The sequence below is a fragment of the Dunckerocampus dactyliophorus genome, chromosome 1 (assembly GCF_027744805.1).
Source record: "Dunckerocampus dactyliophorus isolate RoL2022-P2 chromosome 1, RoL_Ddac_1.1, whole genome shotgun sequence".
Taxonomy (NCBI): Eukaryota; Metazoa; Chordata; class Actinopteri; order Syngnathiformes; family Syngnathidae; genus Dunckerocampus; species Dunckerocampus dactyliophorus.
Genome location: NC_072819.1, coordinates 29631470 through 29659226, shown reverse-complemented (window position 1 = coordinate 29659226; position 27757 = coordinate 29631470). Strand labels below are relative to the sequence as shown.

The 27757-nt window shown below is 39.1% G+C and overlaps 1 protein-coding gene across 1 annotated transcript; it reads left to right on the top strand.

The window, feature by feature from the left end:
* Positions 1-373: 373 nt before the first annotated feature.
* On the top strand, positions 374-27691 carry gnai3 (guanine nucleotide binding protein (G protein), alpha inhibiting activity polypeptide 3). The gene is made up of 9 exons (XM_054769804.1): positions 374-839; positions 12863-12905; positions 13298-13439; positions 13513-13670; positions 16400-16528; positions 17301-17430; positions 18059-18212; positions 19345-19552; positions 23596-27691. The coding sequence occupies exons 1-8, from the start codon at positions 722-724 to the stop codon at positions 19533-19535; spliced, it is 1065 nt and encodes a 354-aa protein (XP_054625779.1). The 5' UTR covers positions 374-721; the 3' UTR covers positions 19536-19552; positions 23596-27691.
* The last annotated feature ends 66 nt before the right edge of the window (positions 27692-27757 follow it).

The window sequence follows — 27757 nt, the reverse complement described above, 5'->3', positions numbered from 1 at the left end:
TAAGTAAGACCACAATATTAGATTGGTCATTATATACGTATGTGCATACTCTTGATTTTTGCCAGTCGGATTTGAAGTCATTCTTGAATTCTTATTTGCAGTTGTTTTAACCAACCGCTCGGGGACGCTGCCACACCGCAGAAACTATTGTGAACGTTTGCATTAAATTGTTAGAAATAAAGAAAATATCGACACCTAGACAATTCACATAGTTTCATGTTTAAACATGTGCACTACTGTATATCTTTTTCTGCTCGAATTATTCTGCTCGAAAGGCGGTGTTGTTAGTTTCGTTTATTAGACTCCATTTCCCATCATGCATGTGGGGTGAACCATTCCCCCTTCTGTGTACGACACTGTAGTTTCACTGAGAAGCATCTGGATCAACAGGCAGACAGCAGCAGGAGCTGTGGTGTCTCGGCGAAAATACTTTTTTTAACGGCCACTTTCTTTGAAAATTTTGTACTGTGGCAGTCAATTTCCTTTGACGTTGATGTACAGAACGTTGAACCCCTAAAACCGCTGATAAAGTGCTTCAGAACAATTTAAAAACACCCACCCAGTCACGTTTTTCCTGAACATCTGAAGCTTTTAGTAGGACAGGCGTGATCGCCAACGCCTTTCTGGACTCTCCTCACCCCTCCAGCTTCTCTCTTGCCACTTATGAGCTGCTAAAAAGGAACGCATACTACATTTTATAAAAAGTTTTTTGAGAGCCACCATGGGCTGCACAATCAGCGCCGAGGACAAAGCTGCAGTGGAGAGGAGCAAGATGATCGATAAAAACCTTCGAGAAGATCTAGAGAAGTCCTTGAGAGAAGTGAAGCTGCTTTTGCTCGGTAAGAATCGTTCACCATTCGGCAATTGAACGCACCACTTCTTCCCTGTGTCATATGTCGACGAGATTTTGACAGTGAGAGGTGCAATACTTTAAATCAAACCTTCAGTTATACGTTTATATACTAATATAAACACACGGCCGCAGATCACCCGGTCTCCCACCTGACAGCTTTTGGATTAATCCATCCATCTTCTATAACGCTTGTCCTCATTAGGGTTGAACTGGAGCCTATCCCAGGTGACTTCAGGCGAGGGGGTTCACTCACACTGGACTGGTCACCAGCCAATCGCAGGGCACATACGTATAGACAAACAACTATTCCCACTCACATTCACTGTTGAAATAAAAAGTAGAATAACATGCATATTTTTGAAATGTGGGAGGAAGCCTTTAGACCTTGTTTTTCAAGCGGTGAAGTTGGTTAAAGATTTTTTCACCTTCAAACTTTGACTATCGATCCATCCATTTTCTATACCGCTTGTCCTCATTGTGGTTCCGGGTGAGCTGGAGCCAGTCCCAGCTGACTTTGGGCGAGAGGTGGGGTACACCGTCACAGGACACATACCAACAACCATTCCCACTCACATTCACACCTACTGTATGTGCAATTTAGAGTCTACAAATAACATAACATGCATGTTTTGGGATGGGCAGGAAGCAGAAAACCCTTGCAACCACTTGGAGAACATGCAGACAAAATGTTCCAACTGAGATTCAAACTCTCGATCTCATTACTCTAAATTCAATAGAAAGATAATATTCCATCAAGTCCAAAAATGGCACGTTGGCTCACAGGACAATACGTTAATACACGTAATACACGTAATAAAGACAAGTCAAAAGAACAGTCAATTAATGTGATTGCTTCTCACGCAAGCTAATAAATGGAAGCCAATGTGCCTCATCGCCCAGGGCAGCAGAACCAGCTCACCCTGGCGGCCATCATGCAATGCAGAGGTGAATCAGGACTGTTTTTTTATGTTTATGCAGCATTAATATAAAGCCAGTGTATCATGGTAGGATACATTCAGTTATACGTGAGGAGCACAGACATGCTGAAGTGGGTTGGATGCCCCAGTTATTCACCCACTGTGCATTTGGCAGCATTTACTCCAAACAGAACCAGCTTTCCAAATAAACTAGAAGTGACCTCTTCACGGTTCCATGTGTTATTACAAGAGGCTGCCGTGTCAGTTTTTGTGAACTTCTGTCTGATGTCTGAAATCTGATGTCTGATGAAAGCGAATAAAAATGAAAGTTTGACCCCATCAATCACACTGACTTGAAATTTCACACACAGCTCACTATGTTCTACGAAACAACCACTGTAATTTTAGGGTGTTTAGCTGAATCGTCACAAAATTTGGTCCGCACCTTTAGGCCAGTGCTTCACAAATAGTGGGGCAGGCGCGGTGAACTGTCAGGGGAGGCATGAGAGGCAGGGAGGACTTTCAATATTAGTGCAGACCTACCAACATTTATGAATTTGTCGTAGTCAGCATGCAATTTGATTGGGGGGGGTTATTTTCTGTCCCCCATGACAGAAAATAACTGAGAACCATCAAGGCCATCTTTAGGCCATCAAGCAAAACGTTTTTGCAGAGGCAGAGGCGGGACTTCGCAACTAATTGCCCATAAGTCATTGATCATTTGTCTAATTATTAACTTAAAACTTTGAGGATGTCTGTATTAAATGTAGGCCAGCATGCCTTTCAAAGCATTTTGAGCACATCCCATAGGGGCCGCTACAAATGTCTTGTTAATTGTGTTTTGTGTTCAAACACAAAACACAATTTTATTGTTTTACAATTATAGTCTTACAATTCTAAATGCATATAAATGACGAATGAAAGGGATAAATGAATTGAAGACGTTCCCAAAGACACAATGTGGCAGCAAGATCAACCATCACAGTCTTCAATGAAAGTAAAAGTAACCTTAAATGTTCATTTATCCCTTTCGTTCATCAATCTGCATTTTAAATTGTTTTCTGCATGTAAAACTATAATTGTAAACCTGTAAAGATGTGTTTTATGTTAACATTGTTGGCATTGTGGAACGGATTAATTGGATTTCCATGATTTCTTATGGGAAAAATTGATTCAGCTAACATCTGTTTTGGTTAGAGTGTGACCCTCTGGAACGAACTAATGACGCTAATCGAAATTCCACTGTATTATATTGTTTGATTAGCAAGAATAATGATGTCACACTTGCATGAAAGACATTGCACGGGCTGTATAAAGTCATGATGTCTAATAAATGTTTCTACAACATTATGTTATTGCCAACATGGTGACAAACAAAACCTGGCAGGCACCAGGATCCAACTCAGTGCACACACTTAGTGCACCCAGACCTTAGGCTGGGCTTGCGGACTAAGCCGAGAGGAGATGCTTGCGGCAGCCTCATCTTAGGTTTCTGCGCTGCATTTGATCAGAAAATGGTGAAGTTAAACTGAAAGATGCGCCAGCATAAGTGAAATCAAAAAAGCGTGGACTCACTTTGGCTTTGGAGTGTCACGAAAAAAACAACACAAAAGCAGCACAATAAATCCACTTAATTCATACATCACCACGCTCGTGGAGAAAAAACATTGCCTAGGACCGGTATATATTTAGTTTGAATATCGATATACGATATATATATATCTCGATATTTTTTTCACAAAGTGAGTTTAGACAAAGTCAAAGCCAAATATGCGTGCAAAGTTGTTTTATTAAAATGTAAAAAATGTTATAGAAAATAGCCGCCAAAATAAAATAGTTCATTCGCTTTTCGAAATAAAATAGAAGAAATCAAATATAATCTCAGTCTTCTTTATAACAAACCTTTACAAAAACCCAGCAGCAACTCAAAAGTACTTTACTTTGAACAGTATTATTTTTTTAGGTAAACATTTTTACAAGACATAAGCATGTCCTTATTTCTTTAAAGATTTTGTGCCAGAACACCAACATGTCAACTGCATCAGGCTTAGCAACTGTCTGTCTGACTCTTTTTTACATTTGTGTACATTTTAAAGCTTGTCGTGTTAAATAATTGTAACTATGAAGCTGGCTGGACATCACAAGTCCATTGTTTTCAGCAGTTTTTTTTCCAGCATTGCAATGGGGACCGTATCTTTAGCAATGTGATAGAACACCGCTTTAGTAATAGCATACCACTTTGGACTTTTCCTTTCATGAGGAACGCAAGAGGAAAAAGAAGCAAGTTTTGTGGGGTTGTTTCAGCCCGCACCTTCACACCCTCGTACTGGAGTTTGTGCCAAGTTTTAAGCTGGTGAAAAAGACTTTAGTGCTTCCGCACTTGACAGTCACCGCAAAATTAGTGAGCCACTGCTTTTTCCTTTTGGGACCCGTTCCTCCTTCATGCTTGTTGACGACTGAGCGAGGCTTCCACTGCGCCCCTCCTGTCTCCTCCTTCATGTATGGATGTTGGCGGGGCAGGAGCCCGGGGCAGGAGTGGCGCGCTCACACACACAGTGCAGAGTGATGAGTGAGACCTCCGTCAAGAATTACAGAGAAAATCCTTACCGTAACTTATTGTACTTTCCAGTGTATAAGCTGCTACTTTTTTCTTAAACTTTGAACCCTCCGGCTTATACAGCGGTGTGGCTAATTTATGGCTAAGTTCTAACCTTGTGACATCTCCTTTACTTCAGAACTACTACTAATCGTTTAAATAATGTGCCGCTCCCGAGTCAGTGAGGAAACGGTAGCTCTTTCTTTGGGTGGAGCCAATCACAAGCTATCAGTGAACCCATGACGAGCTAGTCAACCCATTGGAAATCGCAGGAGGTCATTACTCAAAGTAACAATCTGACTCACGGTGTCATCATACAAACAACACTAAACTCATCACACGGCAACTTAACACTCAAAAGGTAGTTCGGAAATATAAAATAAAAGTACGAATACGAGTACTCTGGCTCCCTCTGGCGGACAGAGGCAACAATGCAGCACCATCCAGCCATCCATCCATTGTCCTCGAATGAAATGCTTAGCTCAGACAAAATGTATTATGGGAAAATGTTAAAATTAACACCTTTTGACTTTTAAATTGCTGTGTGATGAGTAGGGATGGGGGAACTCATTGATTCTTAGATGCATCGTGATGTGGACATTATTAATCGATTCATTAATGTTAATAATCAATGTTGACGGAACAAAAAAAATTGAAAGATGGAAAGCGGAACTGCAGCCCGGACAATTTATGGTGGTGTACTTAAAACCGCTGGATTTAAAGCGAGCGTCTGGAAGCACTTTGGCTTTCACCTACTTGAAGTTAAAAATTTGCTAGACAAGAGCCAGGCAATATGCAAGCTTTTTCATGCAAGTTTAAAATATTTTGGGAACACGACAAACATGAGAAACCACATAGCACGTTTCCCTCCGAATGAGGAGGTAAAACAACCAGCTAAACTTACTGGCAACCAGAGAACCATCGAGCAGGTGATAACTAATTTTCCACCCAACTCGGAAAAGGCAAAGTGAATCACAAAGTCAAAGGGCAATCAGAAAAAAACACCTTTTATTTGCAGCTCCTGTCCTGTGCCTGGCTGAGCGAGCCATGTCTAATAACAGCTGTTCGAAATCACTGCATAATAACGCTTCACGGCATTGTAATGTTTGAAATAGTAATTAATTAGATTACCCGTTACTAGAAAACAATAACGGTGTTAGTTATGCCGGCTAAACAAAGGCTAAACAAGATTGATGGGTAAATAAGCAGGCAAGCAGGCGTAAATAAGAAGGATGATAAGCTTAGATAGGTAGGTAATGTAGCTTGGTTGATATTCTCTGTGTACATTCCAAAAACATTTGTAGTTGTGCTTCGTGTTGCTTTATACGTATTCAGTGACAACAGACCCAGCTTACGTCAACGTTCTGGAGGACAACCTCTGTAACATGGCCTCCTGTAATTTGACTAGATGGGAACATTTTACTAGTGTCTATACGATTATGACATTCACATGCATGACGCTGAGTGTACATATTACATGAGTCATACATTCTCGGTAGTTACCATGAAGTGAAACCATGCTTTCTCTCTTAAACACTCTACCACTCTACTCTTAAACACAGTAGATTTATCGTAAATTCTGATGGTAATCTCTACAGCATGATAATCAAGTTGAACATCTTAGGGGTTTCATGCTTAGTTGCCTGTTGGTTCTTCATGACTTCATGATCAAGGAAATATGTTTACCACATGGAAGGTGGTTTGCTGTTTCACATTTTATCTTGCATGTTTGCTGTGCTTTTTCTTGACCTTTGATCTGTAGGATATAGTACAGCAAAACAGTTACTTCAAAGTTTACTCCTTGCCGATTTAGCTCTATTCAGTCACAACTGGGCTCTTGTATTTTAGTATAATGACAATCCAACCTCAAATTGCTTACGACCTAAGTCAGACATGGGCAAACTGCGACCCATTAATCAGATTTTTCCTTTTCGGCAATAGGATATGCAATGCTATTTTTAAATTTCCTAAGTCTTGAACTGTCACAATTATTGTAATGGTTTCTGAAGCAAAACTCCGCACTTCCTCGTGATATACGGGTCATTATGGTAATCATAGGGACTGCATCACAGCAGCTCTAGGAAGACGAGGCTTTAATAGAAAGCAGAGTGGGTGCGGAACTTGGTACAAAGCAGCTTGAGTCTGTGTGAGGGAGAGGGTTAGAGAAGCCACCTTTTTCAGACAAGCTTTTTCTGCAGAAAAGTAATATTTTCTGGGTGTTTTTTTGTGTGTTTCACTGTGTTGTCTGTCGCTTTTTTGCTGTCTTTTTGCTTGATGAACATGTCAAGGAGGTCGTCTGGGAAGTAAACAAGGACGTACACATAGTCTTTGATGTTCAATGTTTTAAAGTTCATAGTTCGTATTGTAAATCCCACATCCTTTATTTATGTACATTCTGGATGTCTTACTTCAGTAAAAACCTGTAAAATTCAATTCAGTTTTTTAGGTTGTCTGTCATAAATTAATAACACTTTTAGCAAAGCATACTACAGATCCAGAAGATATAAATGATATTTTATTTGGAAAACACCAACATCAAGATTCTTTGGCTTTATCTTCCAAGTATCCTCCTTCATCTTACCCCAGACATTCTCAATAACGCTCATGCCTGGTGATTGGGTTGGCCAATCCTGGGGCATCTTGACCTTCTTCGCTCTCAGGAACTTTGATGTGGGAGCTGAAGTATGAGAAGTCAGGCTGTTGATGTTGCCATCCGCTCTGCAGATCTCTTGCACAGCTCCATGAGCTCCATATTGGTCGTAACCCCAAACCACGATTGTCTCTCCACCAAACTCGACTGTTTTGGTTCCAGTAGGTCTCCTGCAAGATTTGTGGCGATTGGGATGTAGTTCATTGGATGATTCATCAGAAAATCAACCTTCTGCCACTTTTCCAATGTCCATCCTTTCTGCAAGCTGTGGGTCTTACACTTTTTTTTGTTTGCTGTCTTGCATTACATTCCAAATCTCAAGAGATGGCAAAATATTCAGCAGGCTGGCACTCCTTCTCATATTTCAGCCTCTACATTAAAGTTCCTGAAAGCGAAGAAGGTCAAGGTGCTCCAAGATTGGCCAGACCAGTCACCAGGCATGAGCATAATTGCGCATGCCTGTGGTAAGGATGCTTGGAAGATGAAATCAATGAATCTTGATGAGCTCTGAGGGTCCTGCAAGACTGTTTTCTTTGCCATTCCAGATGATTTAATCAATAAATTGTCTGATTGTCTGAGTCATTGCTGATATATGGATGCAGTCCTCCAGGCTCATGTTAATTATCATGGCACCTTAACTTTATATTCTGATGTTATTGTGGCATGGTTGTGTTTTCAAAATATAATTTTTATCTTCTGGATCAAGAGTATGCTTTGCATTACTGCATGCTAAGTGTTAGAATTTATGACAGACCACCTGAAAAAACAGAATTGAATTTTACAGATTTTTACTGAATAAGACACCTAGAATGTACATACATAAAGATGTGGTATTTACAATATGAACTTTGAACATTATTGAGCATATCTAAGGTTAGATGAGTGAGGAGGCTTGGAAGATGAAACCAAAGAATCTGAGAGTAATGTAAGACTGCTTTCTTGTCTCTGCCATTCCAGATGATTTCATCAATAAGTTGTTTGAGTCATTGCCGACCTGCAATGTCTCAATGCATGCGGGCCTCAAGCTCATGGGAGCCATACACTATATTAATTCTTCCTAACAAGGCCCCATGACTGCTGATGTTATTATAGCCAGTTTGTGTTTTCAAAATAAAATATAAATTCTAATAGGTGTGTCACAAGGCACTCAGTTTTATGAGACGAGACTATACCCGAGATCGGGTCTACAAGAACGAGACGAGACAAGACTTTAACATTACTTTTAAGAAAAGTACAACAGAAAAATATAAAAAAATATATCACAATATATGGCAATCTACTAATTTCATTTCTACTACGTTATACATTTCTGCACTGCACTCTGTGTGTGTGCTTCTGGGCTCCCCTCCACCCACTGTGACAAAGAGATGGTATGACTGAGAAAAGTGCTCACTCTGTTCATGCCGTTGCTCTATGAAACAAACGTGCCAAAGTGCTGAAACCAATGCACAGAGTGAGTCCTCGTCCTGCCTGTTTGGATACAAGAGACAAAGAAAACAGACACGCATGCACATGGCAATATATTGAGGCCAGCTAAATTATCAAGTTCATTTTCACTTATTGTGTGATTAATCAATTCATTTATTGTCATCCCAGGCCTAGTGCCCACAAGACATTTTTTTCTGAACAAGAAATCTCATGTTTTAATCTCACGAGATCTTGTGACCCCCACCCCTAATTTCTACATTATTGTTTGCATATGACAGTACTTCTGTCAAAGGACAGTCTGACATTTCTGGCGTAATTAGATGGTACAACTCAATGAAAGCATAATCTAGAGACTTTTGCCAGTCATATAAGCCATCTCTGATTCCAAATGATCAACAAAAAGTAAAATTGTTATTTATTCTTTCTACAACTTGGACAAGTGAAAAGCCTGCTGTCAATGACTGTTTCGCACCCGAATCGTGGTTGCTGAGAAGCCGAAAATAAAGAAACGGAACTTCACCGAAACTGAGGTGGAAATTTTAGTCGGAGATCTGGAGGCCCATAAGAACATATTATTTGGAGGACACAGCAGTGGCATAACAAGAGGAAGATGAGCGAGTCTGCGCGTCAGTGGAACGGGGCACTCTGTGGTAAAGCTAAAAAAAAAAAAAAGAAGTGGTCGGATATCAAGGTACACATTTCCATTTTTTGTGAGCATGTTTCTACATTTTTTCTAACTGATACCACATTTTTGATGAACATAAGCTTAGCAAAATCTGTTTAATTTAAAGGTGGAGGCAAAGACTCAAAACGGGGATGAAGTTATGTTGAAAATTAATTGCTGTAATTCCAGACAGATAGTTTAAAAATATTTAACTTAATGATGACATTAACACCATAAATAAATGTAAATAAATGTTGCTATTGATGACATACTTGACATATGCAACAAAAATACATTGTGAAATGGAGCACTAAGGACATATTAGCTCTGTAAACTTAAATGACAACCTGATGTTTGCTGTAATTAATATTGATCGAACACATTATATCATCATGATTATAAAATAAAATTATGATGTATTGAAGCGCTGCATTGTTTTTTTCTTATATCTTTCAGTCCGAATACTATACGCTTGTGCATAATGGTGTTTATGATAAATGTCAAATGATATTCATCAGTGTGATGTCAAATAACAGCACTTTCCACAAGTGTTCTAAGTCAATATGGCGTGATGTTTTCATGCAATGGTGGATAAATCTTTTTAGGCTTCCATTGCATGTGATTTCAATTCACCACTTAAAATGTGCGTTGCCTTTTTGCCATGTCTCCAAAAGATGAGTAGGCCAACTACAAAGATGGCGTAGCGGTGCACACATTCTCACATCAAATTGTGTTTTTATAGGTACCATAGTTGGTGTGGAAAACGGCGTACGCAACGTTTCGGCCCCATTTTCTGCGTACGCAAGCTTTATAAGTAAGGCCCCTGATTGTTTTTCCCAGCCACATAACACACATTGTCCAGCCATTTGTTGCTAGGCAGGTTTCATTGGCCTCAATCATAACTGCCCCCATAGGTCAATTTAAAAAATAGCAAATGCCAATCAGGCCGACAGGAAGAGGAAGTCAGACAGACTTACACTAGTGAAATTACTCCAAAAGCCCCACTATATATACACTTAAGATCAAAACCTTAAGACCAGTTGAAAAATTGTTAGAATTTGCATTTTGCACATTTGGATCTTAATGAGGTTTTAAGTAGAGCTACAATATGCAAAAGCAAGAAGGGAGAGTGACACAAAAAACATTTGGAACTTGAAATTTAAAGAAAAACAAAAAAAAATGAAATAGGCTGTTTATCAGCTGATCAAAAGTTTAAGACCACAGGCTATAAAAGCTAAAATCTGCTCAAAACTTGCATTTTCTGTCAGGCATTCACACTGTCATGCCCTGCTGATGGCTAAAGCTAAGAGGCTTTCTCTTTTTAAACGTGGTCGGATTGTTGAGCTGCATAAGCAAGGCCTCCTGCAGCGTGCCATTGCTGCTGAGGTTGGGCGCAGTAAGACAGTCATTCTACATTTTTTGAAAGATCCTGAGCATTATGGAACAAAAAAGTCAAGTGGTAGACCCAATATATGTTTATTTATTTATTTATTTATTTTATTAAAAAACACAACTCTGTTCTGTATCATACAGTTCACTATATTAAAAAACAAACACTATTTCCTGTAGTAGTAAAGAATAGTTTAATAGTAGTTTAATAGTTTAGTTTTTGGCTTCACATGCTCTGCCTACAGATGAGTGAGTTGTAAATGAAGTTCATGGTATGGTGCATGTGCTATTGGTAACATAGTAGTTCACATAGATGACTTTTATATTTTATTTATTAAACCCCTGTTATCATTACAATTTAGAATAGTGTTGGTGTCAATCAATAATAGTTGGAGCCTTATGTCTATTGATTTTTTGCAGTAAGTTGGATTACATTACGTTATAGTACATTCTCAACGGATTGAATCGATCGCAACTGGACTGTTCAGGTTGCCTTAGAAGACAGCCTCTTATCTGAGCAGGCTTCATCAGTTCACGCCCACGAGTAGATAGGGCATATCTAGTTTCCTATATAGTCGATCGATTCAATGCTCTGAGAAAGTATATTAAAGAGGACTTCTGATCCCTGGAGAATTAGAAATAAGGAATATTATTATTATTATTTTACTGACACTGATATTCAATTACATCCTGCACAGGTTTATACATATGCATTTTGTCAAAGCAAACTGATGTGTTTTAGGATTTTTTTTTTAATCCCTCCAGTGCAAGAATAATGTTAGGTCAGCCAGATGCATCCTGTGTGGCTGAATGTTGATGAAATTCTGTAAAAGTCCTCTATGGGAAGTGCATCTCCCACCCATTGTTGCAACATTTCTGATGTGTAAATCATTTGTGTAAACCGCCAAATTTTGCTTCTCCAGTGGAGTCGTAGTAAAAAATAAAAAAAAATGAAAGGTACTGTTTGCTTGAGTGGTTTCTCTCTGTCCTTATATTATGATCCTTAAGTTTGCTTAGTGCAACATAAGATCATTTTGACAATGTGCTCATTCATCCAAATTGCTGACTGGTACACCAGAGAAAGAGAGAGAGCATCACCACAGTGTGCAACTGCTTAGCACAATGTGACTGTGCACAACAAATCACACTTCACTCAAATGACAAATTGCACAAACAGCCATATTTGAAACAAGCCCACATTATTTTCAAATGTAAAAAATTCTCTTATTTCAATTAAAAATTCTGCCAATGGTGTAAGAAAAAATATCTGCAGAAGAATTGGCTAGATATGCTTTTTTAGATTATTTTTCTCATGGGAAAATTGCTAGACAAGATAATTTGTCTTTTTTGGAAAATAATTAGAAACTGTTGTTAAAATGGAACATTTTTACTTTCTTAAAGGGGAGCTATTATACTAATTTTCGGGCGTTTGTATTGAGTTCTGGACTCCTATAGAGCAGCTACACACGATAACCCGCACAGAAAGCTTTCTAGATCTTCCAGACTTTGCACTTCTTCCTTAGTGTTTCCTTGGGTTTCTTGCCTCCCGCCCAAACGGTCTGTGTAATTTACTCCACCCCCGGCCCGCCTCCGGGTACGCCTCCTGGGGAGCCCACTCCGCTGTGATTGATCACATTCCGAAGTGCTCCCGAGGACTTCCGGACAGCTGACGATTACTTACACAAAATAAACACAGTTAGAACACTGATAAATTGTCACTTGCAGCTTGCTGACTCTTCAACACGACCAAGTAACGTTGGAAAGGCGTCGGACTTCAGCAACAGTTTGGCAGATAGTCCAGCTTCGTGTTGGCCCATGTTCACAAAATAGTCCCGTGTGAAGTGCCGCAGATGAGCATATTTTTCTCTAGCTGGCCGGGAATCAGCAACTCCAACTACTTCTGCCTGATGCTTGCCTCTTTAGGCACACCCGAACAAACATTTCCTGGGAGCCATTGCTTGACGTGCTAACACAGTGAACAGAGCGAAGCAGAGCGGGGCTACTGGGCATGCCCATATAAGGAAGTCTGGGTTGCTTTGATGTCAGTGGAACTCAGTGTTAAGAAAAAACTCTGTAAAACACAGCCTGCAGAGCCATCCAAAACTGCTTTCAGGGCTCACTTCCAAATGCGCAAACCTCATTTATCTGACGTGTTGGCATCGTTTAACACGAGAATTCAACATTGTAACAACATTTAGAGGTCAGAAAAGAAGAAAAGCATAGTAGGTCCCCTTTAAAGTGCAGTTTTTGCAGTGTATTTCAGCACTTTAGCGGAAGGTTTGATGCATACATTGTACACATCGCATGAAGGTTCAGAGGCCATAATGTTTTATGACTTCATCTATTTTCTGTCCCTTTTATACAGGTGCTGGAGAATCTGGGAAAAGCACACTAGTCAAGCAGATGAAGTAAGCATGGAAGAGTTGATACCATTTTTGTTTTGAGCCCTGTTGTCAGTGGTCACAAACAAGGTTTATCTATGTGGAAATGAGAGTGGGAGACACATTTTGATACACCCGGGTACACTTGGGCAGAGCAAAAAAACCCCCATTTTGCACAACATGTGAAACAAAGGCCACAGAGGCCAGTCATAGCCTGGCAAGACATGAATAGACTCTCCCGTTTCCCACATTAGACATGCTGCATGCTCACTGGAGCTCAAATTCCAGCTCTATTGACAGCATTGCAGGAAATGTTGCAGATCACTAACGTGTCCCACATTAGTGCAAGCATTCGGTCACAGTTTTAAATATTTAAATGACCTCTGAAAACGTGTTGGGATTTGTTTTTTATGTGCTAGAATCATTCACGAAGATGGCTACTCAGAGGAGGAATGCAGTCAGTACAAAGTGGTGGTCTACAGCAACACCATCCAGTCCATCATGGCCATCATCCGGGCCATGGGACGCTTAAAGATAGAGTTTGGAGATGAGGCCCGCGCGGTAAGATAACAATACTGAGATACTTAACACGTCAATTTCAAGAACCCTATGTGACAGAAAGGTTTCTTTCCAGGATGATGCCCGCCAGCTCTTTGTGCTGGCCAGTTCAGCTGAGGAAGGTGCAATGTCGGCAGAGCTCAGCGGTGTGATCCAGCGGCTCTGGGGCGACAGCGGCGTTCAAGCCTGCTTTGACCGATCACGAGAGTATCAGCTCAACGACTCTGCTGCATAGTGAGAAGTCACTCTGATTTTTACTGGCTTCAGCTGAGCTCTACTCTCACCTCTTATGCTTTAGCCACATGACACAGAAAGCTGAAATGAAACAGCAACCACAAAATATGTCAGTATTACACAAATGCATCTGACTGTTGTATTGGCTAATCTCAACCATCAATTTGTTTCATACTTTCTTTATTGCACAAGGAGCCACATGCATTTCTTGAATGCTAGTCTTGTTCTGTGCTCTGTAGCTGTAAAGTTTTATCTTTCATCTCATCGCCCTTTAATAAGAGTAGTGTTCCACTCAGAGCCCAAAGGAGGCAAGATGTGTCTTGTTTTTTAAAGGTCGCTGTGTGAGCTTGTTGCTCACTTCATTGCATTCCTGAGTAAGAAGAGAGGCAGGCAGAGCAGCACCTGAAGCCATTGAAATATTTCTTAAAAATGTATTGTGTAAATGCAGCGGTGAGCATTACTTTTAGCATTAGGCTAGGGTTGTCAAAAATAACGTGTTAACGGCAGTAACTAATATATTTAATTAATTGTGTAAAAATGTTTTGCGGGATTAACGTATGCACATCAAAGCCACACTATTATGGCAAACAGAGGCACAGTGTCGAGCTCCCACACAGTCTGACACTGTATATAGGTTGGTATATAAGTTTATTCTGACATCATCACATCAACAGCAGCGCGGTTCCCACACCATTTATGTATGCCCAACTCACAAACACGTCTCTCTGTCCATCCTCGGAACAACACTTCCTCCGTTTTATCACACTCGTGGTAGGTGCATTTATGGGCACTCCCAACTCCGAACATCACAACAACATCTTTAATATGCGTCGAAATGAACGGAAAGACAAAACAATAAGTGGATATTCTTCTCAGCATTCAAAAATGCTTGGAAATCACAGAAATTACACTCATATGTGAATACATATGTGAATTCAACTTAAATAAATTATGTGGTGTGGTGTCTTTGAAGGCAACCCCGCATACAGTTAAAGTTGGATTCAAATTCTGCAACTATTAAAGAGAAAGTGTTTAGATTTTCAGACTTGTGTTATCTTGTAGTTTGATTTCAAGTGTCAGTTCATTTGGGGCTGTTAATACATACAAATAAATATGGTTATGTTCTGTCATTTATCTTTCTCTTAGTAAAATAAAACATAACATAACATAATTGCAGTGGTGGTTAATCATGATTAATGATTACAAAACTGTGATTAATCTGATTACAAATTTTAATCATTTGACAGCCCAAGTTTCTTAGCCCAAACGGTTCATGATTTCGAATTATTGGGATTTATTTCAGCAAATAGATCATGGACATTAAAGCAGCTTACCTTCCAGTCCAATTTTTCTGTCAACCCATGCTGTTTTTTTTTTTTTTTTTCAATTTAATGTCAAACAAATATCCATAGATCAAACCACCTTGCTGCATGACGTCAAGCAAAGCTGCGAAATCTATTGTGAAACCTCTGCATGTCTTGTGAGAATGCATGAAAAGGATTAACTCCATGTGTGCGTTTAAAAAAATATATTTTGTGATGCCACTACACAAGGACTCATCGAATTTATGCGACATAATAAAGTCTCTTTCCTGGCTTCTTCAGCGTCTATAAATCAACATCAATAATCAAAGAGGAACAAACTGTGAAGTCTACTCCCTATTCACATTTGTCACATGCGCGTCCCTTTTATGTTTGAATAAATTAAAAATAATGGATGGATGGATAGTAAAAAAAAAAGTGCGGCATGAAGTTTTTAATGCGAGGCAACTCCGAGCGCGTCACTCATCATCAGTTTCTTGCTCTGATATTTACTATACCGCAGTTAACATCTTTTTACACTTATATGACAGTTGAGAATGTTATGCTACTTGAATATTGCATGTACAGTTCAGAAAGGTTTTATAATGGTGACAGCTTGACATTGGAAGAGATTACTGTCTTTCAATGTCAATTACTGTACATCGCAAGTTGAGAAGCTTCTTGAAACGTGTTGAACCTCTGAGTTCCACTGTATACAATGACCAAAGTTCCAGAGCAAGTAAAAACAAAGCAATGTGAGACCCATTAGGCATTAAGTCACTTTTTCTGTTGTAACAGTTAGAAGGGGAAGAAGTCAGGGTGAAGGACATGCATTTTGTTTTGAAAACAGAGGCTCGTGGCTCTCTATGCACTGTACCAGAGGAGGTTATCTGTTTTTACTGAACTCATAAAGAGCCAGTGTTTATCAGCCACCAAAACATGAGCCCATATTTAGCAACCAGTCCGTTGTCTCTGCAGACAATCTAACGTGTTGTAGGGTGTGATTGAATTTGATGATTTGGCACACAGTAAAACAGTAGTGATATAACCTTAATATACACAACTGTCCAGTCAGCCAGTTCATCTCTTGATACAGTTGCATAATACTGGTGGAGCAGTCTGGACACCTCTCAAGTTGTTTTAGCACTAGCATCTATGATAACATTTCAGTTCGGAGTTGTGTGTACAGTGGTTGTCCAAACTTTGCTGCACACTAAATCGTTTAGACAATATTTATCTGAAGACACTGTGTTGTAACACCAAAGTGTTATGTTAGTGTTCAGCTTGTACATTCATTGCCTTTATGTTTTTAGCCTCTGTCAGTTAACAAATGCATGTGACATTTTACAAATACAGGCAGAGCGCTCAAGCCATAAAATAAATGAGTTATTTCCGATTCGAATCAGAATTTTTTTTTTTGTGCTGCAGCTATCTGAACGACTTTGACAGACTCTGTCAGCCCAACTACATCCCGACCCAGCAGGACGTACTGCGGACACGTGTCAAAACCACGGGAATTGTGGAAACTCACTTCACCTTCAAAGATCTCTACTTCAAGTTAGTAAAACCTGCACACTGGACCACAGATGGGAAAAGAATATTCTTAAATAACCAAACTTGGATTATGGCAGCTTTGAGATTTGCTTTTTACAGATAAACATGAGCGTCTGGAGCCTCCAAAGAGCTCACAGGGAAATACTGTATAAAGTCAGCGCTACCTCTTGAAGACAATAAATGATACTGCATTTAGTGAAACACATGAAATGAAATAACACCCCATACACTTTTACGCTCATATAACCAAATATACTAAACATACTGTACTGTACTGTATTGTAATAGTAAATATGACAGAAATTAGTCATAAACAAGATTGAAGCCAGTGGAGTTTACATAAAAGTTCTCAGAAATCACTCATTCACAAGAGCAAAGGTACTTTCCTCTGTTTAACAACAATGTAGCAATCACATGTGAGAGACGCAACATGTGGGTGGATGTTGCATGAGGGTGAGCCAATCAGTGCCCAGGATACTGAACAATAACTTCCTGTACTGTATAGTACGTGTTCCCAGGCCTTGTATTATTCTTTATTTCATAATTGTTATGCTTGAAAATGCTTTATTTTGGCCAAGAATACATAGACTTTGCTTAAATATGCATATTTTAGACTAATAGCTGTAGTCAACCATGAAACACCAATCATTAATTAATCATTCATTAATTCCTGAAAACGTCATATAGTGAGGGAGTGATAATCGAACCGTCATATTGCGAGGGATTACTATATATATATTTTTTAACTTTTTAGTTTTGCTTTCTGTGTGTCCAGAATGTTTGACGTTGGAGGTCAACGCTCAGAGAGGAAGAAGTGGATTCATTGCTTCGAGGAAGTCACAGCCATCATTTTCTGTGTGGCTCTCAATGACTATGATCTGGTCTTGGCTGAGGATGAGGAGATGGTTTGTTGTTAGTTTTTCTTCCATGTAGGGCTGTCGCAAGATCTCGCGATATTAAAACATGACAAGATTTCTTGTTGAATAAAAAAAGGTCTCATGGGCACAAGGCCTGGGACAATAATAAATAATGAATTACTCACACAATAAATGAAAATAAACTCGATAATTTTGCCGGCCTCAATATATTGGCATGTGCATCCGTGTCTGTTTTCCTCGTCTCTCGCCTCCAAACAGGTTCACTCTTTGCATTGATTTCAGCACCTTTCAGCATGATTGTTCCATAGAACATCAGCATGAACGGAGTGAGCACCTTTTGTCAGTCATACAGTTTCTTTGTCTCAGTGGGTGGAGGCTGGGCCGGTAGCATACACGCAGAGTGCAGATGAGTGTAATGTCGTACAAATTAAATTAGGAGATTGCAATATATTGTCATTTATTTTTTAGATTTTTTCATTGTACTTTTCTTAAAATTATGGTTAAAATCTCGTTTTGTTTCATTTTCACAGACCCAATCTCGTGTATCGTCTCGTTTCGTGAACAGAGTGTCTTCCTTCTTTTTGTATGTATGTACAACTGATATGTAAGAAACAATTCACTGTGTCTTTGTCTCTCTCTCTCGCTCTCTCCTCAGAACCGCATGCATGAGAGCATGAAGCTGTTTGACTCCATATGCAACAACAAGTGGTTTACAAGCACCTCCATCATCCTCTTCCTCAACAAGAAGGATCTGTTTGAGGAGAAGATTGTCAGGAGCCCACTTAAAATCTGCTATCCAGAGTACAACGGTAAGACAAAAAGCAGCTGCAGGTTTAACTATAATGATATTATGATGGCAAACATCCATTCATTTCACAGCTGACAAAGTCCTGACTTTGAGTGTTGAATAATATGAATATGTTCTTAAACATCACTGAGATGTCTGTCTCTTGCACATGAAGGTTTGTTATAAGATCCAAATATTAAATCTCTGTTATTTAATTTCTGTATGTGCCTGACATTCGATGGGTGTGAAGTTCCTCCTATTGATCATGTTGATATTACATGATCGAGACAGCAAAACAAACTGCAGTGTAACACAGCTGCTAGGGAAGAGCGAGTACACCACTATCTGTGTCTGTATCTGTGTCTGTATCTGTATCTGTTCACCCGTCTTATTATTACTCAGAGTGGGCGGGAAATAAACCAGAAGTGGGCGTGATTTAACCGGAAATTGGTGGGGGCTTAAATCAGTACATTATTTTAAGTCTGAAATTGACATGGATTGATCAGAAGTTACTATATTTATTATTATAGCATATATTTATTATATTTATTATTTATTTGAAAACTATTTACAGAACAGCCTCAAAATTGAGATTCAAATTTTGTTTTTGATCACAAAAGTAAAAGAACCACTAACAGAACATATATTTTAGGACGTTTTTTAATGATCTGTGTGAAGTTGGTGATTCATGCAAACATCCAGTGGTGGCAGACAGGGAAATAATCGGTCAGCCTTATTTTTCTATTTAAGATTTTTAGACTTATAATAAAAATAAATGTTTTTCTTTTTCCAAACAGTGGTACAACACGGCTATTTAAACAGTGCAGAACAGTACATGGCTAGTTAAACAGTGCCGAATAGTGACCTACATTGTAACATAGATAACAGTAACCTACCGGAAAAGCCATTCATCGCCTCTTGGGAACTAAAACCACAAAAGTCTTCCTCTTCCGTGTCAGAATTGAACAGCGTCATAATTCATTTGTCACACACGTCGGTCTCTCTCTCTCTCTCTCTTTCGGTGTGCTCTCGGTGTCCTCCTCTTCATCTGGCAGGAGTCCAGCCGAAACCTGCTGATAGTGTTTTTGCTGCTCCACACTGTAAGGATCCACCAACAACTTGTGCAAAAATTCTTTTTTTTTGTTTTGGTAAAGGTGAGAACTTGTATGAGGAGGCAGCGCTGTACATCCAGGGCCAGTTTGAAGACCTGAATAAACAAAAGGCCAACAAGGAGATCTACACCCACTTCACTTGTGCCACAGACACCCAGAATGTGCAGTTTGTGTTTGATGCTGTCACCGATGTCATCATCAAAATCAACCTGACGGATATCGGGCTGTACTAAAGCCATAGGCCCTGAAGGTCAGCTAATTAGTCCTCTTTGGTTATGTGGCTTATGTGGGTGATTTATGTGAAAATGAATGCTGGGATGCCTAAAAATAATAACTTTACTTTTAAGGATTTCCTTTTCACAACCAACTCTTGTTATATGGAACAGCCATGAGCATTACATCAGGCCTAATAAGCAGATAACAGGATGTGAAACTAATAATATCACAGTTGGGTGTTAGAACGTTGGAGATGAAGCAGACTGGAAAAATCACAGGCAGGCAAGCAGGGAACTAAATATTTTTTATTTAAATGTTAACAAAGGAGACATAGAAACATAACAATAAAATGAATCAAGCCAGGACAGCGCGCAAAGTGGAGCAGAAACAGAGAATACTGCTGAGCTACAAGTGGCAGGAACGAGCTATGCTTGCTCCTGCAATGAGAACAGGGCAGGCCTGACATGACTGCGTGAAACTATTCAGACTAGACCAGGAAATACGACCAAGAAGTATGTCATGTGTACTAGTGATGGGAATTCCGTCTATTTTCAGAGAAACTGTTGTTAAGACTCTGCTTACTAAAATGTATTTTGGCTCCCAAGTTGTTCCTCAGAATTTTAAATGAATTTGTTACCAACAATGTGTTAAAGTGGTGTGTAAAATTAATAATACACAAAACATAAGTATGAAATTATTTATTTTTTATATGGATTATGATCTAGTTTATTAAACTCAACAGGGAACAGAGTGCTGGTGTTTTTCTGGTTCTTATGTGTGAATTTGGTCCACGACTTGATGCTGTAATGTGACCTCTCACAACAAATGCGGTGCCCTATCATGAGTGCAAAACGTTAATTAAAAGACTGGATAAACAGTATTTATCTATATTTAATGGTCATGCTTTATTAGATGATCTGTTCTACATGAAATGTGGGGTCTGATACTGTATGGTGATTTTTCTCGACATTAAGTAAAGGGTTTGTTAATGGACTAATGGACTATAATGTAGTGGAAATGTCATCAGCCATCTTTTTTATTCACTCAGGTGTTCAGATGTTCTCGGTGGTAGTTTCTTACTTACCAGCAGTATGCAGTGCGGTGTTACATTCTGTATCTCAACCTTCCAGTCATTCCGTTTGTTGAATTGTTGTCATTATCTAACATGTTAGCCGCCTTTCTTCTCGCAACTCAGTATGACGGTTAGTCATAGAGCAATTTCCTCTGTATGTGTGTGTGTGTGTGTGTGTATATATATGTGTGTGTGTGTATATATATATATATATATATATATATATATATATATATAATGTGTGTGTGTATATATATGTATATACACACACTGTATGTATATATATATATATATATATATATATATATATATATATATATGTGTGTGTGTGTATATATAGTCAAACCTGTCTTAGCGGCCACCTTTATAGAACGGCCACCTGCCTATAGCAGCCACATGTTATAGACCCTGTGCAGTCACCTGTCCAACGCGGCCAGCGGCCACCCATTTTGTCTCCCTTGCTCAATATCTGACTGCATATAGCGGCCAAATTACCGACTCAAGTAGAAGCTTCATGCACGAAAAAGTTTCGTTTTTCAATCAATGAAGCTGTCGTGTGTAGACTTTAATTACCGAGTCCTAGCTCAGTCACAATCATTCACAAGATCCACACAAACTGTCAGTTGTTCCACATAAAAAAGCCGTCTTCTTTTGAGCTTGCTATTTCCTGGTCAAACATGTAACTTTAAGAGCATTTGCACCAAAACATTACCGCAAATTAGGCTGGGAACAGGACGTGCTCCCAGCGACTCCACAATAAAAAAAAAAACATACGCTAGCATGCATGCGGCAGCGGGTCCAAAACTGAGTTCGGTTGTACTTAATTGAAGTATTTTAGAATGTACTCACGTTATTTTTCATCAATCCTCATCCACAAATCCATCAAAGTCCTCATCTTCTGTATTCGACACAAAAAAAGCCGTCTTCTTTTCCGTTCGCTACTAGTCTGTTAACTTGTCAGTGTTATTCAGCTCCGAAGCAAAGAAGGAAACTTCTCCTGTTGCTTCTGCCAACTTTATTTATTGAACGCGGCCACCAGACAGCAGCTCAGAACACACACACATCTCTCAGCATTGTCTCTCCTTCCTGCTTGCCCACAAGGCAAAGTTTAAACAAGCCCCACTACATAGCTGTCCAGCCAATGCCTGTAACAAGTGACACCGTTTATTTCCTGGTGTGCACTGGTCAATACTGTAATGCCGCTTGTTGTGGGGAAGGAGAGACTCACGTCGCCGATGCACTTTAATGGCTTTATTCTGTGGGTTGTGGATATATTCTCAGTTATTATTAAGCCTCTAGCTTCCTTTTAGTAAGTAAAAACGTTGGCTATGATTGCACTACATTGTCATGTAGACCTACAAAGTACACTTGGAAGAACAAGAGGTGAATAAATGTATTGCAACTGATGTGAAACTGATGAGGGGTAGGATTAAATAAGCTTTGCTTCTTCCTACTCCTTTTTGGACATGCAAAATTATGAATTGTGCTGTGTGATGTGCTACTGTTTGACTCATATGCATGTTCAGGATTAAAACCATGAACCATGATAATAACAAGCCTAGTAGTGCTGTACAACTTTTATCCGCAGTCCGCAGTGCCCTCTACTGGTCAACATTATTATTATTTTTTTCCCCCTTTTTTTTCTTTTTTTTTCTCTACTGGTCAACATTCAAACTGGATGCCAACCTGTCTATAGAGGCCACCTGTCTATAGCGGCCACTTTTGCAGACTCCCTCTAGTGGCCGCTATAGACAAGTTTGACTGTATATGTGTGTGTGTGTGTGTGTGTGTGTGTGTGTGTGTGTGTGTATATATATATATATATATATATGTATATGTGTGTATGTATATATATGTATATAATGTGTGTGTGTGTGTACTGTATATATATAATTTATATGTACTGTATCTATATGTGTATATATGTGTGTGTGTGTATATATATATATATATATACTGTATATATATATATATATATATATATATATACTGTGTATATATATATATATATATATATATATATACTGTGTATATATATGTATGTATATGTATATAGGGTATGAGTGTGTGTATATATATATATATGTGTATATATATGTGTGTGTCTGTGTGTGTGTGTATATATATATCCCTGGGACTGACTCACCGAACCCCTGGGGTTCGATCGAACCCTGGTTAAGAACCACTTAATTAGATAGTAGCTAGTTCTTACCTGGGGTGCTGGAACACAAAACTTCCTCTGTCCTGAGCACGTAGGAATGTAATCATCCTTAATGAAGTGTGCACTACACACACAAAGCTGTTTTAGCTTTGCCACTTTGGTTCCCACTTTACAGCCAATATGGCAAGAAGCCAAAGTTGCCTAATAGCAATGTCCGTGACAGGAAAGCGATGGACTATATAGGGCAAATCAGACACATTCTTGTTGTAACAGCCCGGGTAATTACAAGTCCGCACCATTTTTTAGACATTTTCTTTTGTCACAATATATTTAACTCTCACTTTAGCTCTCTCACGTCGCAGCGGCCGCCATCCGAGCATGTAAACACTTTGATACAGGTGATGGAAAGGTGCGCAACAGTTGACAGGCAGCAGCGAGCAGTGATACAAAGGGAGAGAAAATAGTGCTGAGCAATTGTGAGGTCTGACTTTTTTGTGGAAAACGGTTTTGTGATGCATATGTATTAATCCTTTGAACACTTTACATTTGTGATCCCAGCCAACTAGCCGGAACTACTTTCTTCAACACCAAAAACTGACCAGAACTCGGTTCACGGGATGAAGTAGGGGAAAAGTTACCGTTGATGCACTACACTGCTGATGCGACTATCGTACAATTTCTTCTCTAAATCCAAACTGTCCCTGTAGTACATGTTATAACTTGGATTATTCCTGTGTACGTCCTGCTGCACCATTAAACCTTGTTTTTAGTCTAGTTATTTAAAAAATGTGTATTCAGTATAATCTGCTCGGCCGTTGATTGCTTTCCTATCCTTTGCTTGCAGGTGCCACAATGGGTTACTGGTGGTCTTGGCCGGTATGTGGTGTCTGCAGAAGGGGCAGTGGGAAACAAAAGGACTAAGCCAATGCAGTCTGCAGCAACTATGACAGCCGCCATTTTAGGGACTTTTGTCATGATTACGTTAGCCTTGGCAGAGTTTACGCTGGGATGAAGTGATTCGTGAGAGCAACTAGCGAAACAATCACTGTGAGTCTTTGCAGCTGTGGCAGGTAAAGACACTGATACATCTACAGTACGTCTGTTTTTCACAGCTGATGTGTAAAGTCGCTTAATTAGGTTGCAAGTCTGCATTACATAGCTTCTATTTTACAATTGGGTTGCTGTATTGCTTTGGAGTGTATGAATACCATAACTTATGTGGAGGACATAGTTTTGTGTTTGGTAAAGATAACATAATAGATAGGTTCTGGGGTAAGAATACAATTCTAATGAACTCCGCAGCAGCACAATCTAACAGACTTTTATATTCCACGTTACACTGAACAATTTTTTATATTTTTACCTGAAACACATCATTGCACAAGAATTCCTAAAAGGGAGATGATGATATTTCTCGACCAATGTTAATCACTAAGTATGCTTAAAATTGAAGCTGTCTTCAGTTTTCAAATCAGAATCCTGAAAGAAGTGCATTTGCGTTTGATAGCCTCATATCACCTCCTACTAAAGAGGACTTTATTCTTCCCTCACATCCTGTTCAAAGAAGTCCTATCTGCTAGTTTTTCCATTTAATATTTGCATGTTTTGCTCTGCATTTATATTAGCTCATTTTAACATCATTAGATGCAGGCTGTGCTTCTTTCGTTTGGGTTTTAAATCAAAATCTCTCACCAGGCGGTCGATATCCACCTGGAAGAGTTATTACGGCCTCTTCCAAACAAAGCAGTAAAGGTTGTGATGCAAATGGGAAAGAGTATTTTTGGCATACGTGTTTGAAGTGATGGCCGAGCATGATGACCCGTTGCTTGTGTAGTGCAACAACACACCACAGACATGAACAAGAGTGCATTGTCTAGAGTCAAGTGAGCTATGCAGGGAAAGATGACCGAATGCAAGCTTTGGTTTTATGCACAATAAACCATTACTTGTTAATAGAAATTTGAAAAGGCAACTGGATTTCAGATTCATCCAGAAGTGATTGACAAACAGGAGTCTGTTTTCAATGTACTTGTTTTAACTGCAGGGGGGTTCTTCTTTTACTGTCTTAAGATACAGCCACGTCAACATCTGTAGGGGCTTTGGAACTGATCCATTTCAAACAATAACAACAACAACAACAAGGCATATCCTCTTTATGTCGAAGACTGCTTAGAGACAATTGTTGCGATCTTGCCTAATAGCAGTGCCTCTGCTCATTGGATTTGAGCACAATCGGGACAGTCGAGCTATTTCTTTTCTTAGTCCAGTCACTTTTCTGCAAGGAGATTAAAAGACAATCTTATGGAGAAAATGTGGCAATGATTCCACGACATGGCATAAAAGCATAGATATATTTTATTCTAAATGTCAGATTATTATGATGTCACCTCTAGGGGGCATATTTGCATAGTATCTGGGTTGGGTATGATATGATGTGATTTATGTCTCACGTTATATCCTCAGTTTCTTTTTTATGTGATGTTTCCGATTATTGACAGCGTATTTCAGCCTTCACATGCAAAATTGTAAAAAACACAAAATGGTCAAGACCGTCAAAGCTTAAATCAGTTTGTGCATGGACCAGGGTGTCCTAAGTGTGGCCCGCGGCTTTGGTTTTTGTTGCCGCGAGGTACGTTAATGTAAATAAGTCTAAATGTGAACAAAAAAAACTAAAAGAAACGAAACAGCAAAATGGAAGAAAAAAAAGTCATAATAAGTGAAAATGTAATAATACAAAAAAATTGTCACCTGTAACACAAAGGTGACACAAAGTTTTGTCTTTAAATATATATACGGTAGTCCCTCGCCACTTCGCGGTTCGAATTTGGAAGCTTCACTCTATCACAATTTTTCAAAAATATAAAAATGAATGAATCATGCTGTTTCATGGTTAAATACGGCCTATTATTAGTCAAAAATATGCATACTTAGGCAAATTTTACATATTTCTTGGCAAAATTAAGCATTTTCAAGTATAAAAATGGCTAATTGAGCTAAAATACATACTGTATACAGTGTAAGGCATTCAGAAGACACATTCAAAGACACTGTGAATGATACGTAGGATCTACACTGTTCACAAGGTGTCAGTAATGTTACTGTAATGTTCTGTGAGACACACACGCCAGGCTTGATTGCTGGAATAAAAGCCTTTTATTGCAGGTTTGAATTATCTCACAACAGGCATAATAATCCCTAATAACAATCCTGAATAAAAAAAATGGGCTACAGTTGTGGCTGTAACCCATGGCAAGCTGAAACCTAACTCTGAAACCCTGACGCCATTCCTGTGTGCCACTCGCTCTCCTCAAGGGAACATTGCAACACACACAAGCATGAGTCTTATTCATGACTTAAATGGCTTATTCACACATATCTCTACTATATTGGGTAATGCGAGTGTAAAGGTGACTTTAGGGGTGTTATTGCATGTCTAGAGGGCTCTAATGTTGAAAACCTTTAAAATTTAGAAGATCATAAACAGGTTTTCTATGCTCTATGAAAATATTCTATTTATCGATAAGGAATCCTACTTCATGGAAACTCAGTTATCACTGTCGGGTGTGGAACCAATTAACTGGGGATTACTATGCCTTTTTTAGGCTAAAATATACTGTATCTACAGTACATTCGCCCCTCACTCTGTCATGGTTTATTGGTTCCAGACGCTGTAAGTGAATTTCCGTGAAGTAGGATTCAATATTAATAAATTGAATAGTTTCATAGTTAGAGCATAGAAGACATGTTTATGAGTTTTTAAATATGCTTTTGCCATTATTACAGCCATGCAGACATGAAATAACACCCTCATAGTCACCTTTACACTCTATTATTATTTGTTTACACCACATTGCTAATGCGCAGGCTACGTGATCACTGCAGGGACACAGATAACCACGGCTGCATAACATACTAGCGAGCCAGTAAGCCTCCAGTTTATTTATTCTAAACTTAAGAAAGCATAGGAGGAAAACTTATTTTCATTATGTCATGTCGGACTAACCATGGCTGACTCCATTGATTGTGCCGGTAATGTTATGTCATGTCATGTCTCATCAGTTTGAGTTGTATTTCAATATTTTTGACCAATAATGGGCCATAGTCAACCACGGAAGAGTGATCTTTTATTAATTAATTAATATTTGAAAAACCGGCATAGAGTGAGAGAATGCGACGTAGCGAGGGACGCCTGTATATCAAAATGGCCTCTGCATCCTTTGACTTTTTAGTATTCGGCCCTCGGTGGACAAAGTTTGGATCCCCCTGGCATAGACAAACTACAGGGTGTCCATAAAGTCGCTTTACAGTTGAACAAATTTGCTACAAAAGCAAATGAATAGTCAAACCTGCGGAAATGATTACAAAATGAGGAGTAAGTATTCAAGAAATGTTTTATTTTTTTGCCTCATTTAACACTTCTTTATGGCCACCATTAGCTGCATGAAGCACATCAAGGCGGTACTCGATTTCTTGCCATATTTGCTTTAGCATTGCCTCATTAGTGATGGCAATGGCATCACTGATCTTTTGCTTCAGGGTGCTGATGACCCGTGTGAATTTCTCTTAGAGTTGAATAAAGTAGCTATCCATCTGTCTTTGTTCGATACACATAACCCCACTGATATAAGTGAACCAGGTGGCCAGGGAATTGGGCCATCCCTTTTATGTAACAGGACCTATTTCATTAACCTGAAAAAAACTAATTAAAAACGTTGAAAACCACTGAGCACATAGAACAAATCAGTTGCTTTCGTAATACATTTTTTGAATTGTAAAGAGACTTTGTGGTCACACTGTACAACAACCTACTTTATTACTCCATTGTGAAATGAATGTATGTGGTCCTTTTTACTGCTATAATGTGGTGTAAATTAGCTCCCCTGCTTATGACGACATTCCAGGTCCCATCTAGTTTGAACAAGAGTTACTTTTGCTAACAATTTACAACCCACAGACAGTCAACAACCGTATTTCCAGTGTCTGGTAGCCACATGATGCTGCGTTTG